We start from the raw sequence: 22,662 nt of genomic DNA on the forward strand, positions 1-22,662 counted from the left end.
CATGAATATGGTGATAGAGGAAGTGAGAGCTCTAGAATGAAAGAGTAAATGAAAAATGAATGGGTCGTTTAGATCAGTGATTATCAATATTAGCAACATAATAGAAAAACCTGTAGAACTTTTTCTTTCCAAAATCCCAATGTCTAGCCTACCCACAAAGATTCTGATATAATTGTTCTGATTTTCTATGTAGAAGTTACTATTGGGAAAATTCACTTCAGGAGATTCTGATTGACCTATTAAAAATCTAGATAAAGAGGATTAAAGCTTATTAAAGCTAGAATTAAATTTTATAGTCTGATTGGGCTTGGAATAAAGAAGGTTTATTATTTTCTACATTTTTGAAATTTTCCTTGTGCATATCTATTCTGCAAATGCTTTATTTCACATCTTGCTTTTGACATATGTACATAAGTTGGTAAGCAATTGAGATAATTATTTCATTACTCAAAGAATTCTTAAGGAAAATGTCTTTGTGTCAATGTCTGTGTGCCAAAATGTGAATTGTATATTTATTTATTTTTATTTTTATTTTTTTGAATTCTTAAGGTTTAAAAGAATTCCAAAGTTAATGTCCCCTCCTCACTTTTGGTAAGTTTTGAGAATTTGAAGATTAGATTGATCATTTTTATAGATATCTTTTCACATTTCATTCTCCTGGATAAGTACAAGAGAGTGACAAGTTTTATCAATATACCAACTTGTTTATTAATGATCAAAGTGTCATGGAGGTCTCAGTGGTTGACTATTATCTGCTGACCTGAAATTATGTATCAAATTTTAATGATGTGCTGCTGACAGATTTGACTGGTCTGCATTCAAATGCTTATATTCTGATGCTTGATTATCATCATTTTTAGGAAAAACTGAAAATAATTTCTTCTACTTTTATATGAATATATTTGAGATTTTTAAAAAGATCACTTTCATTCTCATTTTGATTTAGGCCTCATATCTTCCATTGTTTTCATCTCATTTAAAATTTACATATGGGATGCCTGGGTGGCTCAGTGGTTGAGCATCTGCCTTCAGCTCAGGGCTTGATCCTGAGGTCCTGAGATCAAGTCCTGCATTGGGCTCCCTGCCGGAATCCTGCATCTCCCTCTGCCTCTGCCTCCCTCTCTGTGTCTCTCATGAATAAATAAATAAAATCTAAAAATTTACATATTATCCTTTAATTCATGAGTCAAAATAAAATTAATTATTCCAGGTATGAGATTTAAAAAGAGGAGAGGAAATAGCTTTAGGATTCATAAAAACCTGTCTGTGATCATGATGGACTAGACATTTTACATTTTACTAAAAAATATGAGTTAAGCTGATATTTAATCAAACAGGAATTTTTATATTCTTTTAAGGTTGGTCTCAACATTTTGCATTTGTAACAAATTTTGCTTTGTAAATCAATCACACCAAAATTACAAATGAGGAGGATGAATAGATCTATCATATAACACAACAAATTCTATTTTAACGTAACTAATTCTTTATGTGCTTTATATTCTACAGAATTGACTGTGACTGGAAACGTGGCATCTTTTCACTTGGCATCATGTTACCAAAAATTAATAATTTTTAAATGAACCTACATGGAAAAAAATGAAAATTTGTTCCTTTATTTATTTTATGTACCATCTGGCATTCGTCTTAATCTGAATTTGGCTCATAAACTCGACATTTTCCAAACTTTAATTCAATTATATCATAGAAATTTAATTTTGAGTTGGAAATACCCATAAGCATGTGAAAAACATGTATAGTTTTTGCAATCATGTTTGTTGTTATTTAAATATCTATTTCCTAACCAGTCATTTCAATAAATTAATCCTTTAGGCATATTTAAGTTTTTCTGTCATTATTTTAATTTTTCAAAACTAAATTAGCCTTAAGATTATTGGTGTTAAAAATAGCCATGGAAGAATTGAAATTGAATAGAATGCTTTGAATTGAATGGTAAAGAATATCAAAAAGTGGAAGAAAATATAGGGTGATCATACACTGTGTTTGCTCTAGAAAGTCTTGGTTTACACCCATTGCCCAGTACACCTGTGCCTTTCACTTTCAAACATACCACCATTGGATGTTAAATTTCATGGTTACTGTAGAAAAAAAAAAAAGCTTCTAATGTGAAAGCTGATTCACAGCTCAGCAACGTGGTAGCTAAGTGGTGTTGTGAAAGTTACTCAGTCCTTCAGAGCTTTAATTTCCACATCTATAAAATAGGCAATTCAAGGGTTTCATTGAAGTTTTAAGATGATAGTTCATTGCACAGTTACAGGATAATTGCTCCCTGTTGCTCCACATTATTGACCTCACTTACACCAGAGCAATAAGAGACAGTGTCACAATCAGAATGAGCTAGATTATGTGGTTTTAGCTGGTAATGCCCAAGAGATAAGACTTATATGAGGGTCTGATATCCAGTTTCTCTGATCGCAGAATAATTGTTTCATTGTGATGAATTATCCCTCTACCAGTTTCACCTGTACACTCAATCTCATCCCCTTGAGTTTACACAGTGACTCATTCTTAGCAATTATTCCATCTTTCTTGCCATCCCCCAGAATTTCCTCACCTAAGAATCAAGTGTAAGTCAAACTTATAATATCTTTCATTTTTAGAGAGAATTCCATCTTGTGACAGTACACTTCCAAACCCCTCCCAGTCCTTTAGGCTACCTTATGGCAACTGTTACAAAATAACTATCCAAAAAAAAAAAAAAAAAACCCAAAAAACTATCCATACTAAATATATTATGCTTTCATTAACCTGCTTCCATCAGGTTATACCCTATGGAAATCACTTTTTTTCCAAGGTTACCAACAACTTTTATCTTGCTAATCTGTGTTCATTTTACCCAACCTCTCAGAGCTTTTTGGTAGAGATGATCACCCCCTTTTTTTGCAAATGTCATACTTCTCTTCATTTTAAGTCTTAAACCTACTAAAGCCCTTGGCTTCTCTTTGAACACACGAGCCATTTCTTTGCAGTCTCCTTTCTGGTATTTTTTTTCCCAACCTTTAAGTGTTGGAGTACGCTAAGGGTTTAGCCTTACTCTGACTGGCAGTGTTTAGTTCCATGTTGTTAAGTCCATTTGTGGGTTGAAAGCTTTCAAATATATATCTCCAAACTCATTCTTTCCTGATACCAAATTCACATACTCAACTTGCCTTCTAGGCCTCCACGTCTAAGTACCTAATTAATATCCCAAATCTGGCATGGCCAAGCCTAATTCTTCATTTGATCCATCTCTAACTTGCTCAAATTTAATTGGGCATATTTCAGTAAGAGAAAAAAGTGATGCAATAGTACAGAGGCAATAGGCTTTACTTGTATAAGGACTTCACCAAAGGCCATTTCTTAATGGCCAATAAACATGTGAAAAGGTACTCAACATCATTAATCCTCAGGAAAATGCAAATTAAAGCTACCATACAATATCATGACACATCACCAGAATGATTAAAATGAAAAAAAAAAAAACCCAAAATTGGCCATACTGAGTGCTGGTAAAAACAAACAATAGGAGGGCTAAGCAATGCTAATGTAAATATAAACTGGAACAAACCCCTTGGAAACTCTGTCAGTCTTTGTCAGAGATAAACATTGGCATATTTTGTGACTAGAGGTTTTAGTCTTTGGTATACAGCTGACAGAAATAACATATTCTGTGCACTAAAAATAAGTACTTAAGCTCCTAGCAGCATTATTTTTAATATCCAAAATTAAAATCAACACTAATGTGAATCAACAGTATTTTGTGTAAGTAAATTGTAATATACAATAGAGTGGAATGTTATACTGTAATTAACATGAATGAGTTATACCACAGATGCACAACATGGATGAATTTTATATAAATAAAATTGAATGATGGTAGCCAGAGACACATTCAATACAAGATAGTACAACCCCATAAATATTATATATTAGAATCTATGAAAAATTAATTTATAGTACAGTAAGTCAGACTAGTTGTTATCTGAGGGGTGGAGGGAACATGAAGTGATGAAGTGGTGCTTTTAGATTCTAGTGATCTTCTTTCCCTTAACCTGTATGATGGGTACTTTGTGATAATACGTTTTGATGTGTGTTCTTTTCTATTGCCTGCTTGTTGCTTTCAAAATTTAAGTGTATATTACATGTAAAATCATGTATTCCTTCATTAGTGTCTTCCTACCTTCTGTTTCCCTGAAAGTGGAGCTTCCTCAATGTATAAATAATCACCTCTCTGCCTCTGGACTTAAATATAATTCCATACTAGGCCAATGGACCTCATTTCCTCAGAAGCCATGGAATGGCTCCATCATGCTACTGTAAAATGTATGATTTTATCCCCTAATGGGGTGAAATTTGAAAAATGGAAAAGAAGAGATGGGAGAGAACTTGCAAATTAATTCCTGCTTTATATTTTTTTCTGTATGTTCTTCAGAGGTGCAGTACTTCAGTGCAGCCTCTGTTAATTACATGCAATCATCTTAAGTTTCTTATTGCTGAAAGGATTCAGAAGTCCAAGCAGTTTATACGGTGATAAAAACAGCTTTATGACAGGCAAAAAACACAGGACAGCAACAGCAGGCGAAGGATACACAGTACAAAAGTTGCTAAGATCTCAGGAGCAACTTATTTGTCCTCCCACTGCTTGGTAGCACAGGATATACTTTATCTCCAGCTCTTAAACCATCCATAGAGGCTGAGCAAAACATCTCAGTACCAGGAATCTCAAAACTACTTTTTGAGAGGGTCTCTTATAAAAATCTTTTCATGCAGGCATATTTTAGCTACAGGGCTAGTCTTTGTTTTTTATCTTTCAAACAGAGGCTTCCACCTCATGAGACAGTTTTAAGAACAAGTCGACTCTAGTCTTGCACCACAGTTTAGTCTGCAGGAAACATGACTATTTTTTTTTAAAGCATTTCATTTTTTTTAATTTTTTTTTTTATTTATGATAGAGAGAGAGAGAGAGAGAGAGAGAGACGCAGAGACACAGGCAGAGGGAGAAGCAGGCTCCATGCACTGGGAGCCCTATGTGGGATTCGATCCAGGGTCTCCAGGATCGCGCCCTGGGCCAAAGGCAGGCGCTAAACCACTGTGCCACCCAGGGATCCCGAAACATGACTATTTTATTCCATCTTGTGACAGTATACTTCCAAACCCCTCCCAGTCCTTTAGGCTACCTTATGGCAACTGTTACAAAATAACTATCCAAGAAAAACCCCAAAAAACTATCCATACATCATACATTGATGACTTTATTTTTTCTTTAAAGACTATTTGCTTGAGAGAGGGAAAAAGCAAAGGAAAAGGCAGAGAGAAGATCTTCAAGCAGACTCTTGTCTCTTCACTGAGTGCAGAGCCTGACATGGGACTTGATCTCACAATCTATGAGATCATGACCTAAGTGGAAACCAAGAGTTGAACGCTCAACAGACTGAGCCACCCAGGTGCCCTTCGATGACCTTATTTCTATAGGACTCATGACACCAGAAAAATCAGTATCCTTGAGGGCTTGGGAAATGGCATAATGACAGAAACTGGTAGATGAATTTTATGAAGACACAGGGGCCTGTACTCTCCATTAACTTCCTGCAGGTCCAGTACTCTGAGTATGTTGACAAATCTTCCCTAGATAAAAAAACAACTTGTTTCAGCATGTACTTCTTAACCCCGAGAAAAGGGAGAAGACCCAGTCTCTAAATGGCTTTCTTTTCATTTTCAAGGCAAAAAATTTATGTTTGGGTGTTACGTGTATATAATATATATTATAGGTAGGATGCAGAGCAGTTTATGGCTTAGGCCATGGTACAGAAGGCCTTCTCTCTTGTATGTTATCACTTGGTAGATACAGTGGTTCTTAAAGGGTCATGGCATGTTGGGTTAGTTGGGAATCTGGAGTATACCCCCAAAAGTATATCTCACTTGGAGCTTTTAGGATAATAGAGGAAGTAACAATTGTCTTTTTGAGAAAGAGCTCTTCATTGGGCTCTGGAGGCTACTGAACAGCCCAACGTAGCTAATAGGTGACTGTGTACTTAGGTAACTCTTTAAATGATTATGACTAACCTTCCTACCTAAAAATTCAGCTATAATCAGGCAGGTTGGGCCCAAATAGGTCCTAATGGTGTAAATAAGTTGTATAACTAGGTCTTTCGAATTCCCAGTATACCCACAAATGCCACACTGCTGTCCTCTCTGCAACCACGCTCATGGGAAATATTCTACAAACAACTGACTTCAAGTGAAAGATCGTGGACCATGTTTATAATTTGCTAGCATCAGTCAGAAGTGACATTTTAATGTTCACTAAAATGTGATTGAAAGTATCATAAAATTTAGTGAAATCAAAATGCTATATATTCTTAAAAGGATTATGTAAACACAGGTGAATAGGAATAAAGACAAAAAATGTGGACTGTGCCTTAAAATTGTAATTTATTGAAAAGAAAAGGAAAAAATCTCAGTCACTGCACACAATTACATGGAATGATGACACAGAAGAAGCAATTCAAAGAGTTTTGAACAAAATTTCCATAATAGAAACTTAGTAAAGACTTCAATACCCTCTGATTCAGTGGCCTTCATATGTCATGACAATAAACTGTTAGGAAATTTTGGTTTTAAGGAAAATAATGATATTCTGTTTAATACACAGTAAAGACCTCAAAAACTTGGGATTATCTTTTTCTAAAATAATAGTCTAAATGTTTGGATAAGATGGTTTTACATGGAAGACAGGAAAATTTTAGAGAATGGAATTTTCAGTCACATCTGTAAATAGAAAAACAAATATGTGGTTAGGAATACTACATATTTTGAGTTGAAGAGACACTTTTATGATATGCACATTTTAACTGCCATTTTCTCTTCATTTTAAGATAAAATTCACAATGTTATTTGTGCTTTCCTGTTGCTAATAAACATATCCATTTCTCTTGATTTTTAAGTTTTGAAAAGAATTTATTAGTAGATAGTATTTTCCTTTGCAGTAATATAAAACATATGGCAGGCAATTAGAAGATAAAATTTTCATGTGGGTCAGAATTTATCATTTACTTTAGTTTGATCTGTTGAAAAAGAAGTTTCCACCATTGAGAAAGGAAACACACAATTAAAAGCTCCAATATGGTGGATGAAGGTAATTTTAAAAAATCTGTTGATATTACAGTCTATTTGCCTGTTGAGAGACGATCATTTGGTTTCACTATGTCACTTGCTAAGGATTTCTACTGCAGTGATTTCAAAGAACTGGATACAACTGTTGGGTTCACCTGAGTCTCAAGGTCACATCTTCATAGAAAATTAGTAACATCCACACTTCTATATTTGTATAGGCGTTTCAATATTATAAATTATATTAGTTAAAATTAGATATTTTTAAGTTGCTGTTTAAATATAGTATGACTAGGAAACAAAAAAATTGTAAATCTCTAAGCTAACGTAATTATTTAAGTGCTACTCTGTTCACAAGTAGCTACACTTCAACAAAAAGAAAAAAATATATAGCCTACAATCATCTTTGTACTTTGCCTTCAAATGGAAATACAATTAATGGTTAGACAGGTAATTTCCAAACTTACCAACAGCCATAATTGTGGAGTTCCTGAGAATTCTTAATTTTTCTGAAAGAACAAAAATTATTAAAATTATTTGATCAAAATAGTCAGCAATAAAATTTTATTATCTCAAAAAAATGACTGCTACTTATTTCCTGTGTCTATTATCCCATAACTACACTTTGCAAAGATAACTCTATTTAATCACCTTCAGAGATATGAAAAATAAGCATTGTTTTATTATTTTAAGTAAGCAAAAAGTTGGAACTTGAATTTAGGACTACTGGATACCAAAACCTGTGCTCTATTCTTATGTATATCATGGGTATTACCAAAAGAAAGGCATTTAAAGATTAATAGAAGTGCAAGGAGAAGAAAACTGAATTCTAAAATGGAACTCTTCATATTCTTTTTTGGAGAAAAGCTTATTTTCCCACCTCATCAAGAATGAATTTCACTCATAGAATACATAGCACTGCTCCACATATTCTATTGGATTAACGTTAGCCATAGATGCCACAGAAGGTATTATCAATTTTCCGATTCAGAATGAGGCACTAAACACTGCTTTGCCATGTTAATTCTACATCTGTTTCTGTGGTACATTCTGTAAGTGATTTTGTTTTATGTCTTTTGGAGGAACATCAATATGCAGTAATTTAAATGAACTTACCACCACTGGGGCACAACATCAGCATTTTCAATGTTCTCAGAGGCAATGGGTTTAGTGATGTCCAAGGATGGTGGATAAGCAATATACTGCATGATTTGTGCAGGAAAATACCAAGCAGCATAGGGATAAGCATCAAGTTGGTAGAATTGTTGGAAAGGCTAGAAGGAAAGACCATTGAAAAGCAACAGGGTATGAATAATTGCTATTTTGAATCTCTGAAAATGAACTGTTTCATTAATTTCTGACATGGTTATTAGCAATACAAGAGATGATTACTCTGTGAAATCTCTGGAAAGAAAAAGAGTCAGAGTTACTTTTGAAGGCTGAATGAAGCTTCAAAATTGGAAGAAGCAACCTATTTGAAATACTTTTCATGTTAGAGACTTGGGCAGTGACACTGATTTTGCCAATCATATTACCTGGAGTCAATTTCTTCTAAAACACGTGAAACATTTTCAGCGACCTTTATAAGGTTCACTAAATGGCAATTAATGGTTGGAGAGCTCCATAACTAGTATGGAATTGACCTGCTTGTTCACAGGATACAGAACCGTTATGGCAGCACATAGTACATAGTACCTACTTATTGCCTTAAAAATGAAATCAGAATCCCTAGGAACACTGTGGAATCAATGGAATTTAGGGCAGGGGAAAAACTGGCATCTGTTATGTATTACTGACAATTTCATTTCACAGATGAGAAAACAAGATCAGAGAGTATTTTTACAGAGATGTTCAGTATCTCTCCAGATGTTTCTTTAAAACAAAAGTATGTCAACCACTTTGAGAGTTCAAGATTCCTAATAGAAACTGAGTTTTAGAAACAGATTATGAGCATAAAGATATAATAAGTTAAGAGAAATTAATGTACCAAGGAGATTAACACTTCATAATGCTTATGACTATAATACAATGCTCTCACATCAGCTAAAACAGACAGACTAGAACAGATCCCATCCAAAGAATAGTGACAAGTAATTCTAATCTCTCAGATCAATGAATATAAATTATTGTGGAAATTGGGAGTGAAAAATAACCATTGGAGAAGAAAACAATCACTTCCAAAGTGTGAGGCTATTTAAAAACAAACACATTTAAGGATATTATTGCAGGATATTATTACTGTGCAATTTATTAAGCAAAATATTACCAATTGGAGGAGGTTGTTTTTATTCACTCTGTGAAGTTGTTGCTGTATAAAAGTGAATAGAGCACATTTTGAGTTACTTATACATCTGGTACAATACATTCATTTTACAAAAAATAAAATTTTCAGGATATTATTACTGTGCAATTTATTAAGCAAAATATTACCAATTGGAGGAGGTTGTTTTCATTCATTCTGCGAAGTTGTTGCTGTATAAAAGTGAATAGAGCACATTTTGAGTTATACATCTGGTACAATACATTCATTTTACAAAAAATAAAATTTGCAGGATATTATTACTGTGCAATTTATTAAGCAAAATATTACCAATTGGAGGAGGTTGTTTTCATTCACTCTGCGAAGTTGTTGCTGTATAAAAGTGAATAGAGCACACTTTGAGTTACTTATACATCTGGTACAATACATTCATTTTACAAAAAATAAAATTTTAAAAAATTCATGGCCATGAATATAGCATCATCCATGAAATTTAGGAGAAACTGTATTCTATGCCAGAATTATGAAAAAGTTTCAAAACACTTCTTATTTTGCAACTTTAGAAAAAAAATTAAAACTATAGTTTGGAAAAATAAAGAATTTGTAAAGTTCACATATTGAGGGAAAATAACCTACCAATTTTCTGTCTACATATTTTCTCTTCATGGCTATTTATTAATCATTTATTTAAATTTGATCTTTGGTAATTGTTTACATATTATTAAATATGTAAACAATTTTTCTTTTGGGATATATTTGTTAAAAAAAGAGAAGCACATATAAAAACATAACACATGAAGAAAATATTAAGATACTTTAGATTTAATGAATAATCTTACCTGGTCATGGATAGCTGCCTAAGGAAGAGAAAACATTTTGTTTTAGTCTACTGATTTTATTTATGTATGAATAATGAACATTTCCTAGGTGCTTTCATATATTTGAGGATGACTATGCTTAGCACTCAGGACACAACCATGAAATACAATGAACACTTTTGCAAGACCAATATAATAATAATACTTGCTTATAAGCTTATAGCTTAGTCATATCATAGCTAAAACAATAAAATATATTATTCTGGTAATTTCTTAGATCAGTAAGGATAAATTTCAGTGGGGTACTGATATATTTAAACTTATTGGACTTCATTTTAAACACAAACAACTTGGACACTGATATAAGAGTAACAATTGGGGTCCAAATTAAGTTAATTATTGACTTTTCCTACATTGGTAACAGAAGAAAATGAAAAATGTCATTAGGACAGGGCTTTTTCCCTAAAGTCCTAATTAAGTTGATTTATGTAACTAAAATAAGAGGTTTTTTTCTCCTCCCAAGTGAATGACTTTATAATAACCAAAAAGATTAAAACTAAATGGTTGTGCTGATTTATGTTTTTAATCTATCCATACACTGATCATAAAAAGAGTTTATGGTACTGTAGTTCAAATGCACTTCTTGATAAAAGACCTTCGTAATGTCAGAAGTTCATGAGCACAGTAAACTTTATAGAGACTGCGAGGGACCCCTGGGTGGCTCAGTAGTTGAGCATCTGCCTCGGCTCAGCTAGTGTCCCGGAGTCCTGGGATTGAGTCCTGCATCAGGCTCCCCAGTGGAGAGCCTGTTTCTCCCTCTGCCTATGTCTCTGCCTCTCTCTCTCATGTCGCTCATAAATAAATTTAAGAAATCTATAGAGACTGAGAAATAAGGACAGGAGGAGAAGGAATGAACATTTTATTGGACTTGCTACAAGCCCCACTCAGGGCTAGCTGAGTAGGAGATTGTTAGTTCAGTATTCAAATAACACCAGAAAGCAAGAATAACTATATTTCCATTTCACATACATAAGGAGACAAGTCCAGAGACAAGTTCAACTTGACCATTCTTTCTTACAGAGTTTGACAGAAACGTTTTGAAAGTTTAGGACTCAGGGATCCCTGGGTGGCGCAGCGGTTTGGCGCCTGCCTTTGGCCCAGGGCGCGATCCTGGAGACCCGGGATCGAATCCCACATCAGGCTCCCGGTGCATGGAGCCTGCTTCTCCCTCCGCCTGTGTCTCTGCCTCTCTCTCTCTCTCTGTGACTATCATAAATAAATAAAAAAATTAAAAAAAAAAATTGAAAGTTTAGGACTCCTGGTTCCTCCTATTTCCTTAAATGGAAAGTTTATTTGACACATCTGTGCTTTCATGAGCAGGAATGTTCATAGAATTCTCAACCAGGGCTGGACGTGGGAAAATAAACACATGAAAAAGTCCCAAATATAATGCATCATCAGAGAGACTGTAAGAGGTTTTGATGTGGAATTTAGGCAAAGTAAATTTCTCCATGGTTAGTAATTATGGATATGATAGTATTAATCCAGGCATAAACAGAGAGAAATGGTTCTGATAGTAAATATATAGATAATCATATGAATAGTCTTCCAGTTGTTAACTACCAAGGCTAGAGTAATTTCTTGAGAAAGATAAATACACCTTTCAGAGTGAATCCAACTTAAAATTTAATGTATTTTAGTTCTGCAGAATATGATTTTGTATTATGAAAAATAAAATATTACTACCTGCAGTTGGTTGTATTGGCTCAGTCTACGAAGCTGTTCCTATTCAAAAGAAAAAACATTCTCAGTTGCTTGGGTTCCATTCAGTACAATCCCATCATTATCAAGTGATGAAGCTAGAATCCTACAGTGTTTTTCCCAGAAGTAAAGAATGAGGAACTATTAATTGTACTTTAGTGTTAATTCTATCACAAATAATTTGGACTAAGTCAATTATTTTTTAAGACATTACAAAAGCTACTTTCTTAACCTATTTTTAACTTGAAATACAGATATAAGTGAGTATTCAGGCAATTTTACTTATAAAGTATCTTGTGTCAGAATTACTAAGAAAATTAGAAATGATTTTTGCTTTCTGATCAAAGATTTAAACTTGGTCAAATGAAATCAAAATATTAGATGAACCGAGGGAAAAAATGTTGATGTTTCTGCTGTTGGCCACATTTATTGATCATTTATTTTATGCATGGATTTTTTAAACTGCTCTCACATCATTTAATATTTATTATTATTGGTCATTTTAGAATTTAGATTAAGAATTATAGCAGATAACTAAACTGTCTGGGATGCCTGCATGGCTCAGTGGTTGAGCATCTGCCTTTGGCTCAGGCCATGATCCCGGGATCCTGGGAATCGAGTCCCACATGGGGCTCCCTCCCTGTGGGGAACTGAGAGGAACCTGCTTCCCCCTCTGCCTATGTCTCTGCATATCTCTCTGTGTCTATCATGAATAAATAAATAAAATCTTTATTTTTCAAAAGATTTTATTTATTTATTCATTCATTCATTCATTCATTCATTCATACATACATTCATTCATTCAAGACACACAGAGAGAGAGGCAGAGACACAGGCAGAGGGAGAAGCAGGCTCCATGCAGGGAGCCTGATGTGGGACTTGATCTCAGAACTCCAGGATCACACCTGAGCCGAAGCCAGATGCTCAACCGCTGAGCCACCCAGGTGTCCCAATAAATAAAATCTTAAAAAAAAAAAGTAAACTGTCTAACATCACACACTGGTAAAAGGTAAAACTTAAGGGCAAATTCAAGTCTGGTCAAATCTATAGACTGTCATTTAAATACTAGTCTATTCAGATCTAAAGCAGACTATGTAATACAAATATTCAGCTGAAAGTATGAATTAAATACCTGAAATAAAAAAGTTGTTAGTGTTACTTTCAGAGAGGGATCAGTCAATAACTAGAGTCCATCAGACAACTCGTTATGGATTAGATTTTAGCAGGTAATGAGATGGAGAAATAATTTACCAATATAACATTGTTATTCCTTGGTACATTTGCCTTTGATAAACTTTTAATGAAATTTTACCAGATAGCGTTGAGAGAGTATGTCTTCTCTTGGAATCTGCCTCTGCTAAAAAAACAAAAACAAAAACAAAACATATACATATATGTTGTTTAAGTAAATTGTAACATATCTTAGGATACTAGTATTTTTTAAATTTAATATATCTCACCTCAGTATTATTGGGAACAACTTCCTTCAAAAAAAAAAAAACAGAAACAAGCACACTTTTAATTTTGTGACTTACTAATTTATATTTAAGGTAAGAATATAAATTAACTAGACACTATTACTAAATAACTGGTTAACTGATTTTTAGCCACAAAATAATGCATTACTGAGAAAAAATAAATAATTTGATATAACATGTTATATCCAGATTTCCTTTTCCCTTCTTCCTGCTGTCACCAGGCAGGTTATTCAGAATGTTGAAGGTGGTTATAAAATATTTACCTTATTGAATTTACAGAAACCCCACATAACTGGATTGGTTTTATTTTATAATTTGCATGCAGGTCTCCCAAAGTTAATAAAAGGACTTCATCACCTTCAATGCCTGCTACTGTTTTTCTTTAGGCTAACAAGGAACAAGGAATTTGTGATTAATTAACCTAAAATTGGTTGATTTTTACATGGGATATAACATGTTTATATTATTTAGAAGCACAGTCATTATTATACTTTTTAATGACAATATTGAGTTCTACTAAAATCTGTTAAGGGCAAGATAACTAAGACAAAAAAACATGTTTGGACACCACAGATGGCCAGATAATGATTGTTTGTCCAAAAACAATTCTGTAATTTTGTCTCTGATAAATATTTCTTTTCTTACTTCTGTTGGGTTGATACTCACATGTGTTAGAATTTTGAAAGAAAGCTGCATACGTAGCACCTTGTGCAATGAGACCTTATAAAATATGTAACCTTCATGGTACAATAAGCTTTCATAATGTTTCCTAAGTAATTGGGATATTGAATTAACATCAAAATCATTTACCTCGCTTGATGAACTGCTGCTGGATTGCCTTTGCTAAGAAAAAGAAAACCAATGTTACTGACCATGAGACTTTTAGAATTGGAAGGAAACAAGTTCTACACTTTCATACTGGGTTGGTAAGTCTTGGTTTCAGGTTTGAAAAAAAGTGATGTGAAAAGCTTAGGGCCAATGTAATGCATTTTTTTGGATTGTCAATTTTATTTAAAATAGATGGTGGGAAGAGGATAATAACTTACCCAATATTTTAAAATGTTTTTATTAAAATAAACACAGATATATGATGGAGTAGGATGCAAAATACATAGGGATTTTTGTGATAAAAAAGAAACTTGAGGAAAAAGCCCTATTGAGCAGAGCTACTCAGAGTTCTGGGTTCAGTGTTTATTCTCATCTACCTTTGGAGCTACTTTGATGTGAATAAACTGGAAGCATTAAAATACTACAACCAATTTCAGTATTGAGCTAAAATGACATTAGCTCTAAAAGCATCTACCCTTTGGAATATGTAGTTTTCCTTCTAAGTCATGTATGTTATAATTTATATATGGATATAATTTTTGTTCCCAAATACAATTTTTAAAGATTGATTTTAATATTCAAATGACTGTTCATCTCTTGGGAGAGTCGATTAACCATATATTATGGACTAACAGATGTTTTTTCCCTATTTTTAGATTGGGTAGCATAGCCCATCGATCCCAGGTGATTGCTGTAATAGATTTTTTCTGCCCAAGGACTACCCTCATCATTGAATGAGCTCATACTCTGGATGGCAGAGGCAAGCTTTTGTTGGAAACTCATGGTTCATTTTTGAACATCCATGCACATTTTGCTTTTTACTCTTATTTTAATAAATAAGCAATGTTTTCATTGATTAGCATTCAAGTGCCATATTCCGTCTTTCAATTTTAACTTTATCTGGCATGGCATTGTACATTTTTGGATATAATAGGACTGTTTGAGAAATTAAATCTCAATCACTTTGAGAAAATAGTTTTGCTAAGATAAAGCATACAGAATATACTACATATGATATGTAAGTGTAGTGTTTATTAAAATAAAGGTGTCTTACCTCAGGGTCTTCCATGACCTGTACCTTAGGAAAAGAGAAGTAATTTTATGTTTCATGATAAATATTCAAATGTAACATAATAGTTACTAAATAAAATAGATAGCCAAGAAATTAGAAAATTGAGGCAATAGCCAAGTGATCAGAAAAACAAAAAACACCTGCGTCATCTCTTAATACCAAATCTATTAAAAATCTAGTAGACATCCAGATTTTAAAAATCATGTTTAAATAAAGTGAATAATCAACTGTGACTACGTAAAACATTCTTGGAGCAGATATATTCCTTTATGTAATGTCCCACATGCGGTATTTCTTCAGCTTTAGCAACAAGTGCAAACTATTGGCCAGCACATAGCTGTATTCATACATGCACACATTCCATCCATCCATCCATCCATCCATCCATCCATCCATCCATCCTAATGTTTTGTCTCCTCGTAGCTATAAAGTAGTGGCAATAAAGTCAGTATTCTTTATAATTCTCAGTAGAATTCATTAGTTATTTTGAATTTCTGACTGAAATGTTCAAGTAAACTATAAATGCCATGGAAAAAATTTATTTTTTTCTAAATTAAAACAGTTTTCCTACTGCAAGACTACATTTTTTTTGCCACACTACTTTAAGAAAATTTTTGATACCTTGATTCCTTCATTCTGTTTTTCTCTCAGAAGTTCTCTCTATTGAAGATAAGAAAGTATTGCTTATAAGCAATACTTTATAAAATCTATTTTTGAAAGGATAAACTTTTAAAATAATTTAAATATCATTGGTGTTCCTAACCCTGCTCAGTTCACTGAAGTATTCCTTAGGGATAGAAAAGAAAAGAGCAATGTTGTGAACAGGGACACAAATGAATGAACATCTATAAGAAAATGTACCTTGCATTGTGCTGCTGTAAGTTAAAAAATAAATGTTTTTATGAATGTACTAATATTTCTTGCTATATCACTTCTAACATTAGTTTCTCTTTGCTAAGTGTTCTTTGCTTAAGCGGTATGAAAATATTCACTTAAAATAATTTTTAAAAATTGTCCCACTACATTTTATTGTTATCTTTCATCTTGTTTTAGTTATAGTTCTGAGTTCTCTTGATCTCGTTTCTGTCTGGTTCAATAAGCCGAGCATCTATTTCCATAAAAAGGCAATAAATGCACAGCACAACACTTGCTTCTCCACAGTATATTTTGTGGAGATCTTCTTACCTCTCTTAGTTCTCTTGGTGTAGGCTAGAAAGAAAGAGAGAGAAAGAAGAAAAGTTACATTAAAAATCACTCAAGCAAAGTTGGGCTGCCTATCAAACTTAAAATAGTGGTTGGTCTTCAGCAATTGCACTGCTGGAGATTTACCCTAAAGATACAAGATGCAGTGAAACGCCGGGACACCTGCACCCCGATGTTTCTAGCAGCAATGTCCACAATAGCCAAACCGTAGAAGGAGCCTCAGTGTCCATCGAAAGATGATGGATAAAGAAGATGTGGTTTATGTATACAATGGAATATTCCTCAGCCATTAGAAATGACAAATACCCACCATTTGCTTCGATGTGGATGGAACTGGAGGGTATTATGCTGAGTGAAGTAAGTCAATCGGAGAAGAACAAACATTGTATGGTCTCATTCATTTGGGGAATATAAAAAAACAGTGAAAGGGATTAAAGTGGAAAGGAGGGAAAATGAGTGGGAAATATCAGTGAGGATGACAGAAGTGAGAGGCTCCTAACCCTGGGAAAAGAACAAGGGGTGGTGGGTGGGGTTTGGGGGTGACTGGGTGATGGGCACTGAGCGGGGCGCTTGACAGGATGAGCACTGGGTGATATGCTATATGTTGGCAAATCGAACTCCAATAAAAAAAATACAAAAAAATAGTGGTCTTGAAGTAAAATTTCTATTTGTGTTTTTTATTTGGCAATTAAGTCACAAAACTATACAAAATATAACACATAAAGGGGTATCATTTAGAGATAAAAAATGTTCCATCGTAATGTTTTTGGAAGTTGTGTGTTCTACCTAGGTTACGCAAAAAAAACCATGAGTGTTTTGCAAAGAAGCAAATGCATAAGGTACAAACTAAACAGCTCTTTAATATTTGAATATCTGGTTTTAATATTCTTTGTGGGTGCCTGGGTGACTGAACAAAAGGAAGATTTGATCAAGCCAAGTGAAAAATCATTTATAAACTAAAATTAAAGTAAATTTCCCAGAAAAATGTTTGTCTTTAAGAAGGATAAAAAGATAATACTCACCAGAGCAAACCTGAGAAACTGTCTTTCTTTGAGAACTTCCTGTCAAATTTATTGTGAGTGATAAAAAATGAAAGATACCAAAAAAGGAGCATGTTTATCCATTTGAACACGTTATCAATTTTAATTAGATAAAGTAACATATTTCTTATGGTAGAAGAAAAGGTAAATAGTTCTAGTTTTATGATCTAATTTTTAAAACTAAAGAGACATTCTATTTGGTTCCTTTTTTTACGAGGCCTAGAGATTTAGTAAGTCTATGCTTAAAATGTTAAAGGAGGAATTGAATGAAGATTTAATCAAAAAAAGAGATTTGAGAGAGTAATCCAAGTAACTGAGTACTTGAAGTACATATGAAGATAAATAAAATTGGAGTGAAAAAGACATTCATTATTCATCACAGCTAACAGAAAAGTTTGGGGACTGGGGTGGGGGTTGGGGTGGAGCAAAACCTTACCTCTCTGCTGTCTAGCTCATTCTGAAAAGAATAAAATAAATAAATAAAAAGGTATTAGTTCAATCAGTGGACAGAGTGGAGAATTAATGGCTCATGCAGAAATGTGTGGTAGAGGTAGAGGTATCCAGTGTGTAAAATGAAACCAAATAATCAATCACATGTTAAAGTACAAGTAGAAGAGAAAGAAGCAAGAATACATTAAAATAAATCATGTTAACATATTCTGTTTAATTATTTCTCTTGAATATTAAAGTTTTTATTCACCATAAACATTATGTAAGTCCATGTGCCCTCTTCTCTAAGAAAGCTTGTGAAAACAAATAAAAACTTGTGGGCACTTGAACTGAAGATATTATAACTCAGTGAATGTGATACTGTTTTATAGAGAAGAGAAGAACAGGCCTAGAATCTACCAATACATTATCACTTAAATTCCATAGTTAGAGTTCTTAGAACATAGAATAGAATACTCACTTGAGTGAGTTCTGAGTGTCTAAGAGGAAGTTTCTGTGAAAAACAAAAGAGAATTGTAAAACAAAGCAAAACAAAAAAAGCAATTAGAATGCAATAATAATAATGTCACAATATACATACACTATGAATTTAAACATGGCTATTTAAGAAAGGTTCATATTTTAATAGCAAAATTTACCTGAAACCAAGTTTCCCTGGTTTGTTTATTTAGTAAGGAATACTGAGACCTGTTGTATGTCTACAAATTTGCTAATTCTGTAATGGATCCAGGGAAAGAGTCTAATTCTATTCTTTGATCTTATTTATTGTGTTGTGCAATATCTTGTTTTTTTCTTTTTGTGCTTTTCATTTTTAAATTTTTTTTAATTGAATAGTGCTTATATTTCAAGCCAGACATTTTATTTAGAGTTGAGGCTTGTGAAGCATTATCATAGTTTTAATATCAAGACTTTAATTAGAGATCTTCCCATGCTTTAAGATTATTATTCTCCATATTTTATATTCGATAAGATATCAGGTCATTTCTAACAAGAATCTACAACCTTCTAAATTCTTTGCTGTACTCACAGGCCTGGCAAGAGCAACAGCCACAAGGCAGGTAAGGATGAGAAACTTCATGACTGTCAACGCCTATGTAAGAGAAATAAAAAGAAGTTAGATCTTATAAAAAATGAAAAAGAAATCCTTGATTTTCCAGCAAAGGAAATTTTATGCCAAAATAAGTTCGAGAAGTGGTATTTTAATTAACATGATTTTTAAAATTTTGCTATTAAATATATATTTAGTTTATGATTCTAGTTATCTTGCTCAGTGCTTGCTTTAAGAAATACCAATTTCTTACCAATAATTTTATCTACTAACATTCTAAAACAAAACATTTGATTCTTGAATATGGTAATATGGTTTTGTCAGAGAAATGGAGAATAATCAATATTTAAATATAATTTTTAAAAAACCCAAGCTTTCCCATCTAGAGCATCAGATTTGCAAAATGGATAATAAATGAAAATCCCCTAAGAGCTAGTATTTAATATTATCTGAAAATTTTGGAAAATGTCTTCCTCCTTTAAACCTATTTCAGAGCATCTTGCTCTTTCAGAATCTTCATAAGAAATGATATCAGTGCATTATGTAGAAACTATTAACCTCTATCAATTTTTTTAAAAGAATCTTCATATTTAGCTACACTGATAATATCCATGACTTGACTGTATGAAGATGACTGGATAGAATCATAAGATTCAGGTGCCTTGTTGTGTTTGATTTCCGGAGTTCCATCAAATTGCAGTAATCTATAATTACTGATATTTATATGCGGTAGAAAAATAGTTTACAGATAATTTTTTTAAGATCATATGTGCAATTTGTTTATGCCTTAGTCAACAAGCTAATACTGACATTTTTATATATACTGAGCAGTATATATAAAATGTAATATCTAAACATACTAGTAAAGAAAGTATATTTATAAACCCAAAATGAATTTACTATCTTTATCCATTTGTATCCTTCCAAATATTCAAATTTAACCATCTTTACAAAAAGTTGTCTTTTATATCTATCACCTTTATATAATTAATTTTATTAACAAAATGATATGAAATAAAACTGGCCTTGAAATATTCTACCAGAAATAGTCTTTGTTACAGTAATTAAAAAGACCAGAAATTATTTTGCCTAACAAGTTTCTATTGAATTGGGCGAAATAATTCAAACTACTTCACCATAGTTTCTACTGAAATTATGTATCTACTTTTTCAATATACAAGGTTTTAGTTACTGTCATTAAAAAATAATTTGGCCTTTACAAAACTATATTAATTTCTCACCTAAAGATCTGAGATGAATGGTGTCAAAATTTGCAAATGCATTTTTAAGCTACCAGTATATCATAAGAAGGTATCAATATTTGCAAACACACAGAAAAGTTTCAGATGCATCTTAATGAAGAGTGAAAGAGATTAGACAATGTGAGATCAAAGTAGTTTTGCTAAATGTAAAGACAATACCTTGAACCCAAGACTGGAAAGAAGCAACCTTGGTTGATGATCAAGGTGATGGCAGATGTCTTTGCTCCACAGCTATTTAAATCTAGTGATTAGTAAAATGCTAATTTTGTGGTTTCAGTTCAACCAGTAGGTTAATTTAAATTCTAAGAATTCTCTTAGAAATAGGAAATTAATTTTCAGTCCAAATTCTCTCTCTATAAATTCTGAGGAATGTTTCCAACAAAGGAGTGATTCATGCTATAATAGATCATACAGATTATATAGGAAATGGAATAGCATTATTCAGAATTAAAATACAAAAATTTCTAGATTTATGGTTATGATAGGAACATGATTTTATATTAAATGGATAATTAGAAAGACTAATATATCAATAAAATTCTCTTTTTTTTTATCTTTTGAAAAATCCAATGCCTATAAAGAAAATTCTTGGGACAAATTAGGGTCTTTAAAATTTTTCAATTTTTACCAACATACTAGATCATGAGAAAAATTCATTATTTATTTTGTCTCTTAAAACTCAATTTATCATATATTATTTTTTTAATTATTCACTTTATGGGGTAACTTACATTGTATGTGCTCAGATCTTTTTATCCAAAAAAGAAATAAAATTATCCTATAAATTTTGGTTGCATTTTAAGTACATCACATAATGTTTTGTTTGCCTTGTTTGTGGAGTATTAGCTGTTGATAGCATTCATTAATTTAGTTATTAGATTGTTTAATTAAAAGCAATAATTATTTTTTAAAAAAGCAATAATTATTCAAGAATTAAATTTTAAATGTTGAAAAAAAACCCCATACCTCTGATTTGTCCATCTTCTAAAATAAATAAAAGGAAAAAAATATAAAAGTCCCTATATCTAATCACTAATTCTATTCCTAGAATGAACTGGCATCATACATTTTACAAATAATATCATATGCTAAAGAAAATATCCATACATAAATTTTAAAAGTTATTAATGTTAACTATATGTGCATTTTTACCAGAAAGGAATCATCCCATATATTTTAAATTTTTTTAAATAAAGCTATAATGATGTTTACAGCCTATTCACAATCATAACAGGAACATTATTCTGAGTTAAAAGAAATACCAGAGTGGTTTAGGCTCTCTACAACAGGAATCAGAAGAGACTGTGGTTTTCCATATTGAAGCTCTTATATCTTATATCTTCCTTGCTGACTACATCCTATCAATTTTAACAACTTACTAGTGTTTCCTATTTATAGGCATACCTTGGAGATATTACAGGTCGGGGTCCTGACCACTGCGATAAAGTGAATATTGTAATAAATTGAATCAAATAAATTTTTGGTTTTCCAATCCATGTAGAAGCTATGTTTACACTATGCTGTTGCCTGTTAAGTGTGCAATAGCATTATGTCTACCAACCAATGTACATACCTTAATCTAAAAAATCCTTACTTACTAAAAAATACTAACCATCATCTGACGATTCAGCGAGTCATCATCCTTTGGCTGGTGAAGAGTTTTGCCTTGATATTGATGGCTGCTAACAGATCAAGGTGGTGGTTGCAAAGATAGGAGTGTCTGTAGCAGTCTCTTAACACAGTGAAACTTGCCACATCAATTGACTTTTCCTTTCAGATATGATTTTTCTGTTGTGTGCAATGCTGTTTGATGGCATTTTACCCACAGTAGCACTTCTTTCAAATTTGGAATCTATCCTCTCAATCCCTGTTGCTGCTTTATAAACTAAGTTTATTAATATTCTAAACACACTGTTGTCATTTCAACAATCTTCACAGTATTTTCACTATGAGCAGATCCCATTTCAGGAAACCACTCTCTTTGCTCATCCATTGGAAGCAATTCTTTGTATAAATTTTATCACAAGATTGCAATAATTCAAATATAATAATAATGAAAAAGCTTGAATTATTGTGAGAATTACCAAAATGTGACACAGAAACACAAAGCGAACAAAAGCTGTTAGAAAAATGGTGCTGATAGACGCTGCATTCAGGATTACCACAAACCTTCAATTTGTAAAATATGCAATATCTGCAAAGTGCAATAAAGTGAAATGCAATAAAATGAAGTATGCCTGTACGCTGATTCATTCAAGGGGCTGAGAACAAGCATCCTCAGCTTCATTATAATGCCTTATTTTTGTCTTTTCTCAGTGGTGTATCCAGAATG

At 32.7% G+C, this 22,662-nt stretch overlaps 1 protein-coding gene across 1 annotated transcript; it reads right to left on the reverse strand.

Moving 5' to 3' along the window:
• Window positions 1-6,415: 6,415 nt before the first annotated feature.
• On the reverse strand, window positions 6,416-22,184 carry CSN1S1 (casein alpha s1). The gene is made up of 14 exons (XM_072743494.1): window positions 21,943-22,184; window positions 19,048-19,110; window positions 18,481-18,513; window positions 16,513-18,027; window positions 15,310-15,333; window positions 14,238-14,270; window positions 13,410-13,433; window positions 13,262-13,306; window positions 11,935-11,973; window positions 10,210-10,227; window positions 9,701-9,742; window positions 8,227-9,582; window positions 7,578-7,619; window positions 6,416-6,768 (listed from the first exon to the last, which is right to left on the reverse strand). The coding sequence occupies exons 5-12, from the start codon at window positions 15,322-15,324 to the stop codon at window positions 9,499-9,501; spliced, it is 300 nt and encodes a 99-aa protein (XP_072599595.1). The 5' UTR covers window positions 15,325-15,333; window positions 16,513-18,027; window positions 18,481-18,513; window positions 19,048-19,110; window positions 21,943-22,184; the 3' UTR covers window positions 6,416-6,768; window positions 7,578-7,619; window positions 8,227-9,498.
• Between the last annotated feature and the right edge of the window lie 478 nt (window positions 22,185-22,662).

Source organism: Vulpes vulpes, chromosome 2, assembly GCF_048418805.1.
Source record: "Vulpes vulpes isolate BD-2025 chromosome 2, VulVul3, whole genome shotgun sequence".
Taxonomy (NCBI): Eukaryota; Metazoa; Chordata; class Mammalia; order Carnivora; family Canidae; genus Vulpes; species Vulpes vulpes.

Coding starts and splice junctions, on each gene's coding strand:
- CSN1S1 (XM_072743494.1), bottom strand. Junction 13,307..13,409: donor TTGTTCCCAATAATACTGAG/GTGAGATATATT, acceptor TTGTTTTTTTAG/CAGAGGCAGATTCCAAGAGA. Junction 9,583..9,700: donor AAAACAACCTCCTCCAATTG/GTAATATTTTGC, acceptor ACTTTTATACAG/CAACAACTTCGCAGAATGAA.